The sequence below is a fragment of the Kryptolebias marmoratus genome, linkage group LG13 (genome assembly GCF_001649575.2).
Source record: "Kryptolebias marmoratus isolate JLee-2015 linkage group LG13, ASM164957v2, whole genome shotgun sequence".
NCBI classification, from domain to species: Eukaryota; Metazoa; Chordata; class Actinopteri; order Cyprinodontiformes; family Rivulidae; genus Kryptolebias; species Kryptolebias marmoratus.
In genome coordinates, this window is record NC_051442.1 from 1531969 (window position 1) to 1548635 (window position 16667).

At 47.0% G+C, this 16667-nt stretch overlaps 2 protein-coding genes across 2 annotated transcripts in view; both read right to left on the minus strand.

Moving 5' to 3' along the window:
• Positions 1-631: 631 nt before the first annotated feature.
• On the minus strand, positions 632-11375 carry rars1 (arginyl-tRNA synthetase 1). Its single transcript, XM_017432736.3, has 15 exons — positions 11212-11375; positions 10018-10152; positions 9429-9617; positions 9185-9293; positions 8711-8811; positions 8514-8635; positions 8308-8428; positions 7945-8074; positions 7763-7867; positions 7402-7580; positions 6306-6415; positions 4548-4653; positions 2586-2758; positions 1197-1444; positions 632-918 (listed from the first exon to the last, which is right to left on the minus strand). The coding sequence occupies exons 1-15, from the start codon at positions 11254-11256 to the stop codon at positions 809-811; spliced, it is 1983 nt and encodes a 660-aa protein (XP_017288225.1). The 5' UTR covers positions 11257-11375; the 3' UTR covers positions 632-808.
• Positions 11376-12058: 683 nt separating this feature from the next.
• Positions 12059-16667, minus strand: part of LOC108245650 (protein KIBRA) — a 4994-nt gene continuing 385 nt past the window's right edge. Inside the window, exons 2-7 of the mRNA XM_037979173.1 lie at positions 16426-16630; positions 16176-16346; positions 16001-16093; positions 15646-15876; positions 15443-15561; positions 12059-14825 (exon numbers count right to left, since the gene is read on the minus strand). Of these exons, the coding sequence (XP_037835101.1) occupies positions 14759-14825; positions 15443-15561; positions 15646-15876; positions 16001-16093; positions 16176-16346; positions 16426-16630 (886 nt within the window). The 3' untranslated portion in view covers positions 12059-14758. The remainder of the gene's footprint in view (positions 14826-15442; positions 15562-15645; positions 15877-16000; positions 16094-16175; positions 16347-16425; positions 16631-16667) is intronic.

Genomic DNA, 16667 nt, shown 5'->3' on the forward strand with positions numbered 1-16667 from the left:
CTTTTTAATTTCTAAATGTGTTAAACGTATTTCAGCTTATTTTAAATGGTGGTAAAATCCATTCTATAGTAGTTTAATCTTTCCTCCAATCATTGGTTTTACCTTTGTTGAATAAAACGTCCCTGCTGAGGAGGTCCAACTCCCCCTTCGTTTCCTGTAAGTTGGACCATTCCTGGAAGATAAAACTGTTGAGCTCCTATTTTAGTTTAAATCATTTTAAAATTATTTAAACTAAAATGTGTTGTATAAAATTTATACAACATTTACATTTAGTCAAAAGCTGTAAACTAACATCTAATTTATGTAAAAAATAAATGAGATGTGGGGAGTTTTTCTGTTCGGTGTGAAACCAACTCAAAGAAATAAATAGTTAAATAAACCAGTTAAGTTACTCAGTTACCAAAGTTTTAAAAGTAAGGATAAAAAGTAATTATCCAGGTGTCATCTCCAGGTGGAAACAGGGTCTGAACGAGCAGCAGCCCATCATTTTCCTCCTCCTCACACTAATTATAAAAAGAAATAAGGGCGATGTTTGTAAAAGCTGGCAGCTGAGACAGTTTTATTTCTCTGAAGGCTTGTTATAAATCAAAATTAAAGGCAAACAGCTTGAAATGACTGACAGCAGAATGGGCCGCGGTTTATAATGGCTCCTTTATTTAAAAAAGAAAAAAACACCCTTCACACGAGGTGTTATTTAATGAATCAAAATTAACATTTTTCTCCCCCTGAGGGTCGATTTAATTGCTTTTCTGACAAACAGTTCAGAGAGTTTCGGGCATCCTCCGGGTCTCAGCGGACCGGGACCAGATCACATCCTCTGGACCGGGTTGATGCCCAGGATGTCGAAGCCTTTGGCCATGATGGTGGCTGTGGCTTCGCACAGCAGCATCCTCCACATGTTGACCTTTATCACCTCACCTGAAAGCCGGCAGACAAACACGAGTTCGTTAAGGAGACATATTTCAGGATGAAGAACCCAGCGGTCCTTAAAAACTGCTCCAACTGTTCACTGAAGGTTATTTGTGGTTTAAAAACTAGAATTTGTGACAAAAATTAGGAATTTTTCGTCTCAGAAGCTTCAAAACGACCCGTAGTTTGTTGGAATTTGCCAGTTTGATGTATATTTAAAAAAAGGGGGAATCCTCGAGCTTCACAGTGAGGCCACACATTATAGGAAGGGATTTCCCTGCGCTCACCTGTCTGCCGGTCCTTCTCCACGCAGTAGCAGCTGTCGTAGAACTCCGTGAAGGTGGTGGCGAGCTCATACAGGTAGTCGCACAGCGTGTGGAGCAGCAGGTCGTCCAGGATCTTCTGCAGGATCTCCGGGAAGCGCAGGATGCATTTCCCCAGCTTCCACTCCTTCTCGTGGTCCAGGAGGATCTCGGTGGTCTCCGCCGCCCTCCTCAGCGTGGACTCGTCCAGGTTGGCCAGACGAGCGATGGACCTGAGGGACGTGAGACATCAGGTTACCTCTGCTCCAACACCGCAGGTTTTAGGTAATTATCAGGGGTCGTTTTGTGTCTCCGTCAGGACCTTCAGGACCTTCAGGTGTTTGGACTTTAGTTAATTCTCACCACGGTTTTTCTCTCCAGGCACTGGACGGTTGTAATCACTGATCGTACGTCTCATTAACGTTTGGAGTCGATTCAAGATGGCGGCCACAGCTAATCAACATGAGCCAACTCAAAGATGGCGATAATTCAGTAAATGTTACAGATATGGAGCTCAGAGTCAACAGTGTGTTGAGAGTTTTTTTATATCGTTCGGTCCGGTGGGAGCTGAGAGGGAAAAAGGGAAGGATTTCTCTCTTCTTCTTCTTCTCTTCTTCCTCCCACGATGAACGGGTGGAGGGAGCGCCGCTTCAACTTCCAGGTCCTGAAACGGAACCAGGTCGGACCGGGCCAGCAGGAAACGCCAGGACTGCCAGAGGGGCTGAGCCAATCAGGCGCCACGGAGAGACGAGCCAAGATGAAGCCGGTTGTGATCCAAACCGTCCATCTGGAGGTTCTGGATCCAAACGCTTCGACTGATTCTCAGAACTTCAGGTTTCTACGAGAAAATCAGAAAAACTTTTCCTTCCTGAGTTTTTCCTCTGATGCTGGAAACAAAACTTAAAGGTCAGAGCCGACGACCTCTGAACTCTGACCCCTGACCTCTGAACCATCGATTACAAAAATGATTTCTGTCAAATAGTTTCTGTGGCATTTTGTCACCAAACTGACCATCCATCCATCCAACCAACATCCATCCATCCATCCATCCAACCAACATCCATCCATCCATCCATCCAACCAACATCCATCCATCCATCCATCCTCCATCCATCTGTTTATCCATCCATCCATCCATCCATCCATCTGTTTATCCATCCATCCATCCATCCGTTCGTCCAACATCCATCCATCCCTCCCTCCAACCAACCATCCATCCGTTTATCCATCCATCCAACATCCATCCATCATCCATCCATCCATCCAACCATCCATCCCTCCCTCCCTCCAACCAATCATCCATCTGTTTATACATCCATCCACCCTCCACTCATCCCTCCCTCCCTCCCTCAGTAATCTGACCGCAGCCGTCACCTGATGCGGGTGAAGGCGTACAGCAGGTACGCCGCCGTGTTTCCTCGGTCGTCCAGCATTTTGTCGAAGGAGAAGACGTAGTCGTTGATGCGGTTGTGGGAGAGGTCGGCGTATTTGACGCAGCCGAAGGCGACGGCTCTCTGCGCTCTGACCAGCTCCTCGGGAGTCAGGACCTGCAGGGAGACCGTTTACAACGTTTAACGGTTAAAATCCTCGGAAACAGCAGCTGAACGAGGTTTTTATCAGACAGCTTCACCTTCTGCCCGTCAAAGCTGCATTTAACCTCCGTGAGTCTAATTTACTGAACCCGAGGCGGAGATTAAACCCACTTCAGTCAGAAACGCGGGGGGGTTGGACTTCGGTGGATCTGAAACGTGATAAAACGATAAATCTCATCTCGCTTTAAGCTGCGACCTCCGGCCTGAAGGACGAACCTTCAGGACTTCGGAGGACCTGGACTCGTTGTGGACTCGGATCCAACGAGGAAGACCAAAGACGTCCCGGGCGTGAGACGCTGTTTATCATCAAAGCAGGCGGGACTTTTATGAACCAATTAAGCGTCTGATCACACAGACTGAGGGCTGGGATAACAGCGAGCTGTGGCGGCGCCGCCGGAGGTTCTCCAACTCTGGACCCGGTTTTAATGAGGTCCAGTTAGCAGATTGTGGATGTGGGCTCAGGCCCAGGCGGCGGTCCGACTGCCAGGCCAGACGGGCTGGCGAGGAGGACTGCTGGCATCGTTTCCTCACAAACTCCTCCCGTCTGAAATCACGACGGAGACACAGGAAGTCAACCGGAACCAAACCTCCAAACACCAAACATCCACCTGTTTTTACCTCAAACATCCACCTGTTTTTACCTCAAACATCCACCTGTTTTTACCTCAAACATCCACCTGTTTTTACCTGCAGACCTCAAACATCCACCTGTTTTTACCTCCAGGAGTCTAAAACATTTAAAATCTCACTTCCTTCTGTTTCTTTAAACGAAGACGTTCGGCTGCAGAGCTCTGAGCTCACAGACGGTTTGAGATAAAAAGATTTCTGAAATAAAAAAATAATAAAATAAAGACGACGAGGAGAACCAAACTGGCGGCGTTCGAGTCCCGCTCGCCGTGGCATTAATGGCCGCCGAGGGCAGAAATAATGAGCCGCTCAATTAATGGCTGCTTATCAAAGATTCAACACAAATATTGACATGAAACGATGTGACAGCTTTTATTCTGAAGAGAAAAGATTCAAACTAAACCAGATTTGGGACAAACATTTATAAACAAATAAATTCCCTGAAAGATCAGAATGTGACCTAAATAAAAACCAAATGTCTAAAAGGATTCAGAGAGCGGAGAGGAGCTTTTAAAGAATCCAAAACTCCAAAATAAAATGTCAAAAAAAACAAAAAATAATTTACAATTTACTCAAAATGAGAAGAAACTCCTAACGTTCCAACATTTACCGACTTTCTTTAAAATCCAACGTTTATTTTGTTATTAAAAGAACCAGAATCGTGTTTCCAAAAGTATCTACGAGCTTTATTTTGAAAGTACAAGTTAAGTCCTCTTCCTGTTTGTCATTTAAAGCTTTAAAGTTCTAATCTGGAAGAAAATGCTTAAAATCTTCAGGATTTATTGGAGCAGAAAACAATGAAGAACCAGCAGTGGCTGAACACCTGCTGTCACTGGTTTCCACGGTGATTCCCGCCTTTTCAGGAGCACAGAGGGGGGAGGAGCGGAGACAAGCTAAAATCTGAGACCCTGTCCACACAGGGACACGGTGGGTCTTTGTTTTAAAATGTCCTCGTAAACACATCGTTTTTAGAAATGTCTTTGTCCACACGGAGACGTCGAGACGCTTGTTTTAATGTTTTAATGTTTTTTCCCAAAACTTTATGGAACTAAAACAGAAAACGGAGAACAGTCGGCGGACGGTGTCCCTGAAATCTGAATAAGTCTCATGGTCTCACCTTGTCTCGCTCCTTCTCTTTCAGTTTGTCCATAGACCTCTTCAGTCCCTCGTCCAGCAGGTCCATCAGCCTCACCGTGTCTCCAGACCGAGTCTTAAACTTCTTCCTGAGCAGGACAAAAAAATCATCTTAAATCTGATAAAACAAACGATCCGGAGAGTAAAACCGGCTCTCAGATGAAGCTGTTGGCTTCTAACGAGAACAGAAAGACGTCCCCAAAAGTAGTAAAAGGCTAACTAGAAGCTAAAAGTTGCACAACTGTAGCCAAAGGCTGAAAATATAAAATGTCAGTTTAAAAATAAAAAGAGGCTAATGAGAAGCTAAGCTCCAGAACGGGGACTAAAACCTACAAGAAGCTAAATGCTAGCTAAAAACTAAGTGTAGCAAAAGGTTAGCTTATAGTAGAAAAGAGTAGCAAAAAGCTAACAGTAAGCTAAAAGTAGCAGAATAGTATCTAAAACTTAAAAGTTGCTGAATGGAAGCTAAAAACTAAAAATATTAAAAGTCTAAATAAAAATAACAAAAAGCTAGCTAGAAGCTAAAGGCAGTGAACTGTAGCTAAAGGCTAAAAGTAGAAAAATACTAGCTGAAAATAACAGAATAGAAGCTAAAAGCCATCCAAGCATAAATATAAAACTTAAATCTTTCTTTAATTTTATTTCTTTAAAGATGAATTTCTGGTCAGACATAATTACTGAACCGAACTTCAGGCTAAAACCAGAAGAGCAGATCTGAGAGAAATCAGCCGAACATGTTGTCCTGTTGGTAAAATAAGAGGCTGAAAACTCGGCAAACAAGCATCAAACTGTTCTTTCAAGGCACAGAAACCCAAAAACTCACAGCTGAACAGCAGCTGCAGGTTCTACAAACGACTGAAATAAAACAAAAAGGTAAATAAACCGTTCAATAAATAAAGTTTAACCTGCTTCTGACTTTATATTCAGTCTGTGATAAAACAAACAGGAAAGGAAAGAAATCTGTTTTTATTTTACATAAAACGCAGCGTGAACACCAAGCTCTGAATGACTGAAAGCTGAAATATGCTGAAGAGGCTAAAACTGAGCTAAAAGCTAAAAGTAGATAAAAGTAAAATGCTAGTTAAAAGCTAATAGTAGCACTACACCAAATTGAAGTAAAAAAACAAGCAAAACACAAACTAAAGTGGCAAACTGCTAGCCAAATTTAGCAAAACATCAGTTTTTAGGTAATGTTAGTTTTAGTAGAATTAGCAGTATTAGTATTATTAGCATTAAGTAGTAGTGGTGATAGCAGTAACATAATTAGCATTAGAAGTATTAGTAGTAATAAGATTAGCAACAACTAGTTTAAGTATTAGCAGTAGTAGTAGCATAATTAGCATTAGCAGTAGTAGTAGCATAGTTAGCATTAGCAGTAGTAGTAGCATAGTTAGCATTAGCAGTAGTAGTAGCATAGCTAGCATTAGCAGTAGCATAATTAGCATTTTATTAGTTTGCTGAAGCAGATTTAAAAGTTATTGTTTCTGAAGCATTTAAAGAGATTTAAATGTATTTTAAGAGGAGAAACTGTAAATAAGTGAAATATTTTAATAATATAAAATAAAAAAGAAGCTTCAGCAGCCATCTGCTGACTGAGCCGAACGTTTCGATATATAAACAGGTAAAATTACCACCAGCTCATCAGATATTCTGCTAACAGATCGGCCACCTTTCTATCTGAGGAGCTAAAGGGACGTCGGGACAGCAGCAGAGGACAGCTGTCTCTTTGCTGTGGACTCACTTGTCCTCCCCCAGCACCACCCCGAAGCCGGCGTGCTCCACCCGGGTCACCTTGGGGTCGTACCAGCCGATCATCTGGGCCGCAGCAAACACCACCTGGAAGTGTGGTCCCTGAGGGGGGGACAAACAGAGACGAGCCGGTTAATGTCCCGTCACAAGGACGAGCCGAAGGAAGCGTCTCTTCATGTCTCTGCAACCTGAAAAACAGTCGAAGGTGAGGAGGTCGTCTGAGACGTCTCTGGACTGAGGTCTGCAGGACGGTCACAAATAAAACCACGATGACCGTTTTCACTTTTCTCAGATCAGATTGGACTCTTCTGGGAGGCGTGTCCAATCCTGGTCCTGGTCCTGGTGGGCCCCCGTCCTGCAGGTTTCAGACGTTCCTCTGCTCTTCAGCAGGTCTTCAGGTTCTGCAGAATCCAGTTAATCCCAGCAGAGGAACATCTAAAACCTGCAGGACGGGGCCCCCCAGAACCAGGACCAGGACCGGACCCCACTGTTTCAGGCTGTTTCACCTCAGTCCAGGATGTCTGGATGTGTGAAGCTAACCGAACCCTGACAGTGACGGGGTGAGCCGGCGCCGCGGCGATTAAGTCGTTAAACAACAACAAACAGATTTCTTAACGAGGGAAGACCGAGAACGACGCACAGCCAGCGTGGAGAAACGAGCTAAAGATGAGGGAGACGTCCGCCACACCTTCGGTTCCACGGAATTCGCTTCATTTCTGAACGCTAACATGTCTGCGGGACGTGTCCATCTCCGTCGGTGACAGACCGATCTCTGAGGTCTCCGGGACGCTGCAGCCCGAGTGAGGCTCCGCCCAGCTGAAGTCGACTTTATTCAGATATCAGATCGTTCTAACAGGAAGGTCCGGTTGGACGGGTCCGAACCTGGACCTGGACCTTCCTCATGAATCCAGCTCCGCTCCTCCTCACTGATGAAGACCATCCAACCTGCTGCAGCCTGAGGAGGGCGGAGCTTAGACCAGGTGAACATGAGCGAAATGATGAAAAAATAAAAAAACGTCTCGCCTGGGGACGGATAAAAAGGCGGGACTTTTTATCCGTCCTCGTGTCCTCGTCCTCCCTCCACCCACCTGCCCGCTGTCCGTGACGTAGATGATGACGTCGGCCTTCTCCTCGAAGAGCCGCTGATGCAGCGCCGCCAGGTCCGACGTGTCGTAGGTGTAGCCGCCGTCGGACTTGACGACGGTGAGCGGGAGAGACTGACCCGGGGCGAAGACGATCTTACGGCCCTCGTCCAGCTCCACCAGACCTGGAGACGAAGACGGACAGAGACAAACTCTGAAACAGGACAAAAGTGTCACAAATAATCAAACTAAAACAATCTGGGAGGATATTTCTGGTGAAACTGACTGAAGAACAGAAGCAAGAAGATATTTATGAGACATGAGCACCACCTGGTGGTGGACTCACGGAACTGCAGGTCAGACTCACCTTTGTCCTCAAACTCCTTCACCACCCGAGTCATCAGGTCCTGGTAGTACGACTCGCCCCTCTCGATGATCTGGATGTCCAGGCAGTCGTAGACTCTCTGAAACTCTGAAAGTCACGAAACAATCAAACTCCGCCCCGATTCTACGAGCAGCCGGCGGCGGTACAGAGGCTCGGCGCCGCACCTCTCCGGGAAACGTCGCAGATCATGTTCCAGGCCTTGATGAAGTCCGGCTCTTTGCTCTGCAGCCTGACGACGCACCGATACGCCCGCTTCTTGAAGGCCTCGTCCTCGTCGAAGCGCTTCTTGGACTCCTGAGGGACAGAGACAGTTTCAGGACGTAACAAACCACCGGCCTTCCACCACGGCCGACTCCACGAGTGCCTCTATTTATGACTCGTTAATGAAAAGATTTAATTAAAACGAGTTAAAGAGTTCTGCTGCCTGAAGAGACAAGCTTTTACGTCACTAAATATAAACTTTTATCCTGAAATCAGAGTTTTTGCTCCGACGTGTCTCCGCTCGGGTTCAAACGGTCGGACCGGACCTTGTAGAACGCCTGCAGGTCCCCGATGGGAGGAGACACGCTCAGGTAGTCCGGGAACTTGTCCTGCAGGTGAGCGATCAGCATCCCGAACTGCGTCCCCCAGTCGCCGACGTGGTTCAACCTGCGGAGGACAGCAGGGCTCGTTACTCGGGTCCCTGCGGCTCCGGGAGCTCGGTCAGACAGGAAGTGGCGATCGGGTCAGCGACCTGAGGACGTCGTAGCCCAGGAACTCGAAGAGTCGCGACATGCTGTCGCCGATGATGGTGGAGCGCAGGTGACCCACGTGCATCTCCTTGGCGATGTTGGGCGAGGAGAAGTCCACGACCACCTGAGCGCCGAAACAAATGAAACGTCACGAATTAAACCCGACAGGAGAGTCCCGCCGCCGCGGGGAAACGCCCACCTTCTTCCTGGCGGCGAGCGGCGGCGGCTGCACGCCGCTGAGCAGCAGGTTGTTGAGCAGTTTGGAAACAAACGTCTTCTTCAGGTGGACGTTGATGAAGCCTGAAAACGAGACGAACGAATTAAAGAGACGGAAACAGGAAGTGGGAGAGAAAAACGATTAAATTCAGACGAGTTTTAAAAATAATCCACCCAATCTTTATTTCTTCAGTTTGTGCAAATAGATAAATATTTTTATAATAAACATAATATTTTCTATATCTTTTAACAAACATTCTACTAGATTAAAAAGATTTTATTTTAAATACTTTTGTTCCCATTTTTAGTTTCAGAAAGACTGAGCAGATGTTTCCTAACATCTCCAGCAGATTTTATTTTTATTCTTTCAAAGCCAACCTAAAGTTTGACTTTTATCTAAATTAAAGATATTTTCTTCTTATAATTTCCTGTTTGATGAGCAGAAGCAGATTCCCACCCGGTCCTGCGATCTCCGTCTTCTGGACCAGCTCGTTCTCCGGCAGGTTCCGGACGATCTTCTCTGCGATTTCTCTCGGGTTCACCTTCGTCCCCGTCGCCTTCAGCATCTGAGCCGAACGGAGACAAACAACCGGAGATCGACTCGGGTTCTAAAATCCTAAAAAACACAAGTTTACACCAAACAGACTCCGGTTCCTGAAGCGTCCGGCTGTTCGCAGACGTCTCGGGTCTCCGGCGCCCACCTGAGCCATTGCCATGGCGCTGTTGCACTGATAGTCCCCGAACTTGGCCTGCTGGTTGGGCGTGACGGCGAGCGGCGGGTCGGCGAGCTCGGGGAACGCTGCCTGGATGGCGTCGCCGAAAACCTCCTGCAGCCGCTGGTTGATGTTGGTCATAGCGTCCCCGCCGGAGGGCGAGACGTCCCACAGACTCTGGACACGGGAGGACAGAAGAACGAAGTAAAATCAGCCGAACGAATCCATCTTTTCTGAAGTTTGTTCTTCGAGAACGCAAACAGGAAACGAGGCAGAAGAACCTGAAGACGTTCTTCACCTCCTGAGGTTTTAAACTTTATTTAACTGGAGGAACTCGTTGTTTCGAGAGCATAAAAACAAACAAAGAGCTCATTTAGTGTTTAAATTCCTTCAAATTAAAAGCTGCAGTTTCTTCATAAACAGTTTGAACCGTTTTGGATCAAATATAATTAATTTTAAACTTAAATCTGAACAACAGCAGCTGATTAAAAGAAGAATTATTAACTTCAGCTCCTGATTCAAACAGACGTTTCCAACATTTATTCTGGTTTTCTCCTGGTTTGCTCCTCTTCCTCACCCTCTTCAGGACGTTCAGGCGGTACTTCAGTTTGGCGTTCTCCTCCCGCAGCTCGTCCAGACGGGCCGACGGGCCGAGGTTCTGCGGGTTCTTCAGACTCTCCACCTCCGCGGACAGACTCTGGATCTCCAGTTCCTTGGAGGACGGAAACAAACGGATCATTTTTCACCAAAAACAAAAAACATCTACGGGTCCGATTCGTACCAAAACACAGGAGAAGACTGAAATGAAACAATAAAAACAGCTAAATAACTAATATTGTTTTTATAAAGTCTATAAACTCATCTGCTGGATTGAAAAATGCACAATATCCTTGCTTAAAATGTAAATATTAAATAAAAATGTCCAAAAACCAGAGAATAAAGCAGCGACTGTCAAAGTTTAAACATTTTGTTGTAACTTTAAACACTAACTTATCAACTCCGACACTAAAACAATAATCAGAACGAAACTAAAAGTCATTTATTTATTTATCCTTCCCTCATAAAAACATCACAAAACCTGTTTGAGTTTTAACCTTTGCAACCTTAATTATTAACGAGCTTAGTGAAATAAAACAAGACTTATAGACTAATCTAAAGGAAATCTTCGAGTTTAAAACTATGATTATTTAAATAAAACAGGTTACACTCATCAGATAATGAGTTAATGCTTTTACTTTTGGTTAAACTAGTTAAAAGGTACCCTCCCTGCTACAGCCACCAGATGGCGCTAAAACGAGCTAAAAAATAAACTTAGTTTAAAAACTGGACTGGCAACGTTTTATCTAGTTTTTAAGTTAAGGGACATGCCAGCATAATGTACTTTAAAATGTACTTTAATCACAAAAATATGTAAAATCTTCTGGTAAATTCGGCGTGAAACTCAGTCAACATAAAGCTAAACAACAATAAAAAAAACTCTTAATTTACGTCACAATAAATGTAGCACAATAGCTGAAAAGAAAGGAAAGTTTATTAAAAAAAAAACAAAAGTATTTTTTAATTATAAGAATAATAAGCCGAACGTTAAATCGGACTGTACGTACTAGAAAATGATTATTAATTTTTAGTTACGTAATACTTTATTGCATTTATAAGCAAAAAAGTTGAAATCTAAGGTTTCCTGAATGAAGTCTGGCGCGGCGCTGACGTCAAACACACGTTTAGCCTGGTTGCTAACGTTAGCTCTCCGCGCCACGGAGCGGCGGCTGACCTGCTGCTGAAGCCGGGCTGAGTACTCGGTTACTGGGTCTCCCATCTCTCTGAAAACGCCGGGACGAAGCTCTGCTGGTCGGCTGGAAGTGGACTCTCGTGTCTGATGAAACAAACTACCGGAGGAGGAGGAAGTCTCCAACTTTCCCTGATTGTGTTTGAGCGCAGGCGCACAGCGCCCCCTGCTGGACCGGAAGAAGAACCACTGCTGCACCGGAAGTTCTCAACAACCGGATATTTACCAATAACAAAGAAAAACTAATAGTTTTATTCTCCCAATTTAACCCCCTTCTTTTTGTCAGAAGGTATTTTCCAGATGATTCATGAAAAAAACAACAATTTTGGCCTCATTTTCTTGACATTTTGATTGAAACGGCAACATTTGACCAAATCATTATCACCCGCCGCCATGAAAAGGGGGCAATCATGTATCTATGTCCAGTCTGTTAGCAAAATACTTCACAGACCATTGGAAGGGTTTTAACTAAACTCCCTGAAGGTAATCAGCAGATGTAGGTTTATAGAGTCAAACCAATTTAAATGTATTTAAAAAAGCATCAAAGATTCAATTTGACAGACGTTTTTAGCACAGACTAGAGGCTAAATTCTTCTTAAAAAGAGTCGAGAACTGAACAGAGAAGCAGCCAGTCTAAAACAACCTTTAAAAGAAAGTCTGACAGCTTAAAAGGAAAATATAAAAAAGTAACAAATAAATCAACTTTTGCTCAATATTAAAATATAAAACGCATCTGATCGTCTCACGCTGCATTCAGGGTACCTCGGAAAAAAGACGATTCAGATTTTAGAGTCGGGTCTGAGTTGTGGGAGTTTAAAAACAACAAACAAAGTAAAAGAGAAAAACTTTTTATTTGTTGTGAAACTACAAAACATACTGTTTGTTTGTTTGTTTGTTTGTTTGTTTGTGCTGGTGAAATATTTACAACTCTTGTCGACTACAGTGTCTGAGAATAAAATTCACAGCTTGTCGGGGCTTTCGATAAAAAGGAAAACGGAATAAAAACAAAATAAAAGCACACCCAAATCAGAAAAGTGCAATAAATACATGCTGCCGGTTCATCATGGCCGCCTGCAAACATCACCGGAAAACAAAAAACAGGAAGAAAGACAAACAAACTCAGCTGTTCCTTCATCCAGATGTTCTGTGCTTCAGACAGGAAGTTCGGTGAGTTTGAAACGTTCTCGGCTCAGAACGTCAGGAACGACGAGCCGGGAACGTTGGTTTAAACCTGAACTCACATGCAAATCACTGCCCCTCCCCTCCTTACCGAGGGTCTCTGTTGGTCAGGTCCGTCGGACGACATCATGTCTGGTTTTTACTTCCTGCTCGGTTCTGTGGAGGGTTCCCGGACCCCCACCCCTGACCAAAAGAAGCCCCTGGAGCCCCTCAGGAGGGAGGGGAGGGAGTGATTTGCATGTGAGTTCAACTCAACGGATGAAAAGAAAACGTCTTAAAAAAAAAACTAATTTAAATAAAAAAAGAGGCTCCTGTTCCTGTCTGGACTCAAGAAGGATCAGGATCCAGATCCAACCAGAGACCAGATCCAACCAGAGACCAGGTCCAACCAGAGACCAGGTCCAACCAGAGACCAGGTCCAATCAGAGACCAGATCCAACCAGAGACCAGGTCCAACCAGAGACCAGATCCAACCAGAGACCAGATCCAATCAGGATCCAGATCCAATTAGAGACCAGATCCAACCAGAGACCAGATCCAATCAGAGACGACCAGATCCAACCAGAGACCAGATCCAACCAGAGACCAGGTCCAACCAGAGACCAGATCCAACCAGAGACCAGATCCAATCAGAGACCAGATCCAATTAGAGACCAGATCCAACCAGGATCCAGGTCCAATCAGGGTCTAGATCCAACCAGGATCCAGGTCCAATCAGGGTCTAGATCCAACCAGGATCCAGGTCCAGTCAGGGTCCAGATCTTTGAATTGTGTTTCAGTTTCTAATCAAACAAACGATGAAAGGAAACATCTGGAGCAGCAGCTGGATGTCTTTAAATCCCGCCCAGTCGCGAACTTCACGGTTCTGATGAGAACCCTAACCGGGTTCAGTGGGAGAACCAGAAACCCCGGTTCTCCCAGCAGCTTCCTGTTTCAGCTCCTCCTGAGGGAAGCTTCCAGCAACGATTAACAGCAGCCAATCAGGGAGAGGGGGCGGAGCTGCTGTCCTCCTATTGGCCGATCACAGTCATAAAAAAAATAAAAATAAAACGTCTGATCTTCACTTCCTGTGTGCTTCGACGATGCGGCGAGGCGCAGCGGCGTCCAAAGTTTTTTTTTTTCTTTTCAGCTGGATAAAGTGCCGACTAACCGATCGACTACCTGAGAGTTTCTACGTTCCTAAACGGGTTCGAGACAATCAGAACAAAACTACGTTCTTCCTACGAAGGGTCCGTAAAATAACCTGCGGTTCTGCGTGGAACCGCCGGAGGACGAGCGCTTGGATCCGAACGTTCGGACTCCAGAAGCCTCAGTTTAGCTGCTAATCCATCCGCCACAATAAAAGCAGAAGGTCTGTGCTTTTATTGTGAAGGGCTGTCAGAATTTGCTCTAAAAAGTTCAGCCACAAACATCAGCTGTTCTTTAAGCTCCGTATCGTTAAAAACACGACAAGTTTCAATGTTTTAGGAGGTAAAATATAAAATTTGTTGGGATCCAGATTTTATCGTTTCTGCCGCAGCTGAAAAGGCTCCACAACCACGGGGGCAGAAACTGAACTTGGGTGTAATTTTTACGACGGCGCCGTAAACAAATGTTTAAAAACGCTGAGATGAGAACCGCCGCCCTCAGCTGAATGCTCAACAGAAGAACAGCTCGTTCTCCACAGCTGCCTCCCAGGTTTGAATCTTTTCAGAATAAAAGTCAAAGTTTAACGGTGACAGGATTAAAAACGATCGGCCCGCGGCAGCTCCGGTTCTGGTTCTGATTTGTTAGTTTGCCGGTCCAGAATAAAGTAACGGGTCAGAACCTGCTGAGAGTCCGGATTGAGTTAAGAACCGAACACAGAGTCGAAGGGCGGCGGCTGACCTCCATCTTGTCCTCAGAGGGTCCTGAACTGTCCTGAACCAGGACCAGAACCAGCTTCTGATTCACACCGGGTCAACTAAAATCAGATTCAGCGTTCCTGCCCAAATGCATCCTGGGAGTTGGAGTTTTGTGTGACGTCTCTGCGAGGACGAAGGTGGGACGTCTCTGCGAGGACGAAGGTGGGACCTCTCTGAGAGGACGAAGGTGGGACGTCTCTGCGAGGACGAAGGTGTGACGTCTCTGAGAGGATGAAGGTGAGACGTCTCTGAGAGGATGAAGGTGTGACGTCTCTGAGAGGATGAAGGTGAGACGTCTCTGAGAGGATGAAGGTCGACTTCAGGACCATCATTTCTGCTGGAATGATTTCAGGAACGTCTTCGCCGCTCTGAACGTATGTCAGTTTTAAGTCTTCATGACGCCGAGTGTCTGAGCCTCCGCCCGCCGCTCCACCGCGCCGCCGAGGAGGGAAATACTTTGAAATGTTTCTTCACACGTCGTCGGCCGGCAGGTCGGGGATGCAGGTCTTGGCTCGCGTGAAGAACGCCATCTTCTCCCTGGAGTCGCAGACAAAACGGCTCGTTAGTTACGGCTAAAATAAATTTAATTTAAACACAAACATGTTGGTAAATAAACCGAATAAAATATAAACATTTAAATCCATCAGTGAGCGCTGACCCATTCCTCTCAGGATGCTGCACCGCCACAATAAAAGCCCGCTCTGAAACATGCAGTTTTACTGTCAGGTTGTTGGCCCACTCCTCTGCAGGAAGTGGCCCACTCTGCTCTACACGCCGCTGCAGGTGGGGCAGTGATGGTTGTGGACGAACGCCGGCCTGCCCGTACCACAACCACACCTCCACCGTGGCCCACTCCGTTCACAGCGCTGTCCCAGCCTGACTGTTCGTGCAGCTGCAGGACGGAGGACCTTCTGACTCCTCCTCCTCCTCCTCTGATGAAGACTACCCCACATTCTGACGCACCGTGGCGCCCCTGACTTCCTGACAGCAACGTTTTATTTTGAAAGTCACTAAAACGAGAAACTTTTTCTGCTTCCCTGGACTCCGACCTTCATCGTCTGAGGAGATGAAGCTTCAGGGCTCGGTTCTGTCCCTGCAGAGCTGCGTTCATGCATTCATCATCATCATCATCATCATCAGAACAGGTGTCCCACCTGAAGGTCTGGACCTCGGGGACCTCTTTGCGGCTCTGTCCTCGGATCTTGTGGACGTCCTTGGCTGCGGCTCTCATCATCTTCTCCACCCGTCTCTCCTGCAGCTGCTCCTCGTGGGTCTGACCCGGACAGAGAGGAGAGGCGAGGGTTAAACTCCGGACCCGGACCCGGACCGGGACCCGGACCTGGCTCGGCGGTCCTACCTGTTTCTCGGCCATCCTGAGGAGGAGCCGGAAGCGCTCGTCCTCCTGGACCCAGGCGGGCAGCTCTCTCTGGCCCCGCTGCCTCGCCTTCTCCAGCTGCGACTTCAGCTCCCGCAGGACCCGGAGCTCCTGGTCCAGCCGGGCCCGCCGGGTCCGGGACACCTGCAGGTCCAGCTCCAGGTCCAGGGAGGTGCGGAGCAGGCCGTCCAGACCTTTGACCTGCACGGGGGGCTGCGGGGTGGACAGGAAGGACGAATGAGGCTCGAAACGGTGAGCCTGTGAGGCAGAACTCAGGGAAAACGTCCGTTTGGGTCGAGCCCAGGAGGACAGGGACCCTCAGACGGACTCGTCGTACCTTCTTCATGCGCATGCTGCGTCTCTCCGAGGCGTTCCTGACGAACGGGGACCTCTTGGAGAGGGTGGAGCTGTCGCTGTCGCTGCGGTTAATCTGCCAACAGGAGGAGAGAAGGAAGGCGTCAGATGTCTGAGCGGCGCGGGGACAGTGTCTCCCGCCGCCGCCGCACGGTTACCCTGCAGATGTACTGGCTCTGAGGCCCGGGGGAGAAGGTCTTGGAGCGGATGATGGTGTGGCCCCTCAGGAAGACGTTCTGCTGGCGGACGTCCGGGCGCCGCTCTTTGGGCCGGACCACAGAGCAGTGGTGGGACGGAGACGGGCTGTCCATGCTGGTCTCCTTGTTCACCTGGACGGAGGAGGACAAACTGGGTGAGACGCTGAGTCACTGAGGGTCGGACCTTCAGAGGAAATAAACTCTTCATCACTTTCTCTGTGATGGGAGCTGTCCTGGGAGCTGCTTTGGTCACCACCACCTCCTCCTCCTCCTCCTCCTCGTCCTCGTCCTCGTCCTCGTCCCCCTCCTGGCTGCTGTCAGGGTAAAACTCGTCCTCTTCCTCCTGAAGTCCCACTCCGTCTCGTCCTCTTCCTCCTTCATCATCAAACACCTCCGCCTCGAGAGCATCGCTGCGCCTGAAAATCAACGAGAAACATTTTTACTCCAGACTCT

What these genes read in the sequence shown, in the direction of transcription:
- rars1 (XM_017432736.3), bottom strand. Translation starts at nt 11,256, where the DNA reads ATGGGAGACCCAGTAACCGAGTACTCAGCCCGGCTTCAGCAGCAG. An exon ending in GACGGAGATCGCAGGACCGG is followed by an intron (nt 8,812 to 9,184) that starts GTGGGAATCTGC and finishes TCTCGTTTTCAG; the next exon opens with GCTTCATCAACGTCCACCTG. An exon ending in TACGCCTTCACCCGCATCAG is followed by an intron (nt 1,445 to 2,585) that starts GTGACGGCTGCG and finishes CACGTCCCTCAG; the next exon opens with GTCCATCGCTCGTCTGGCCA.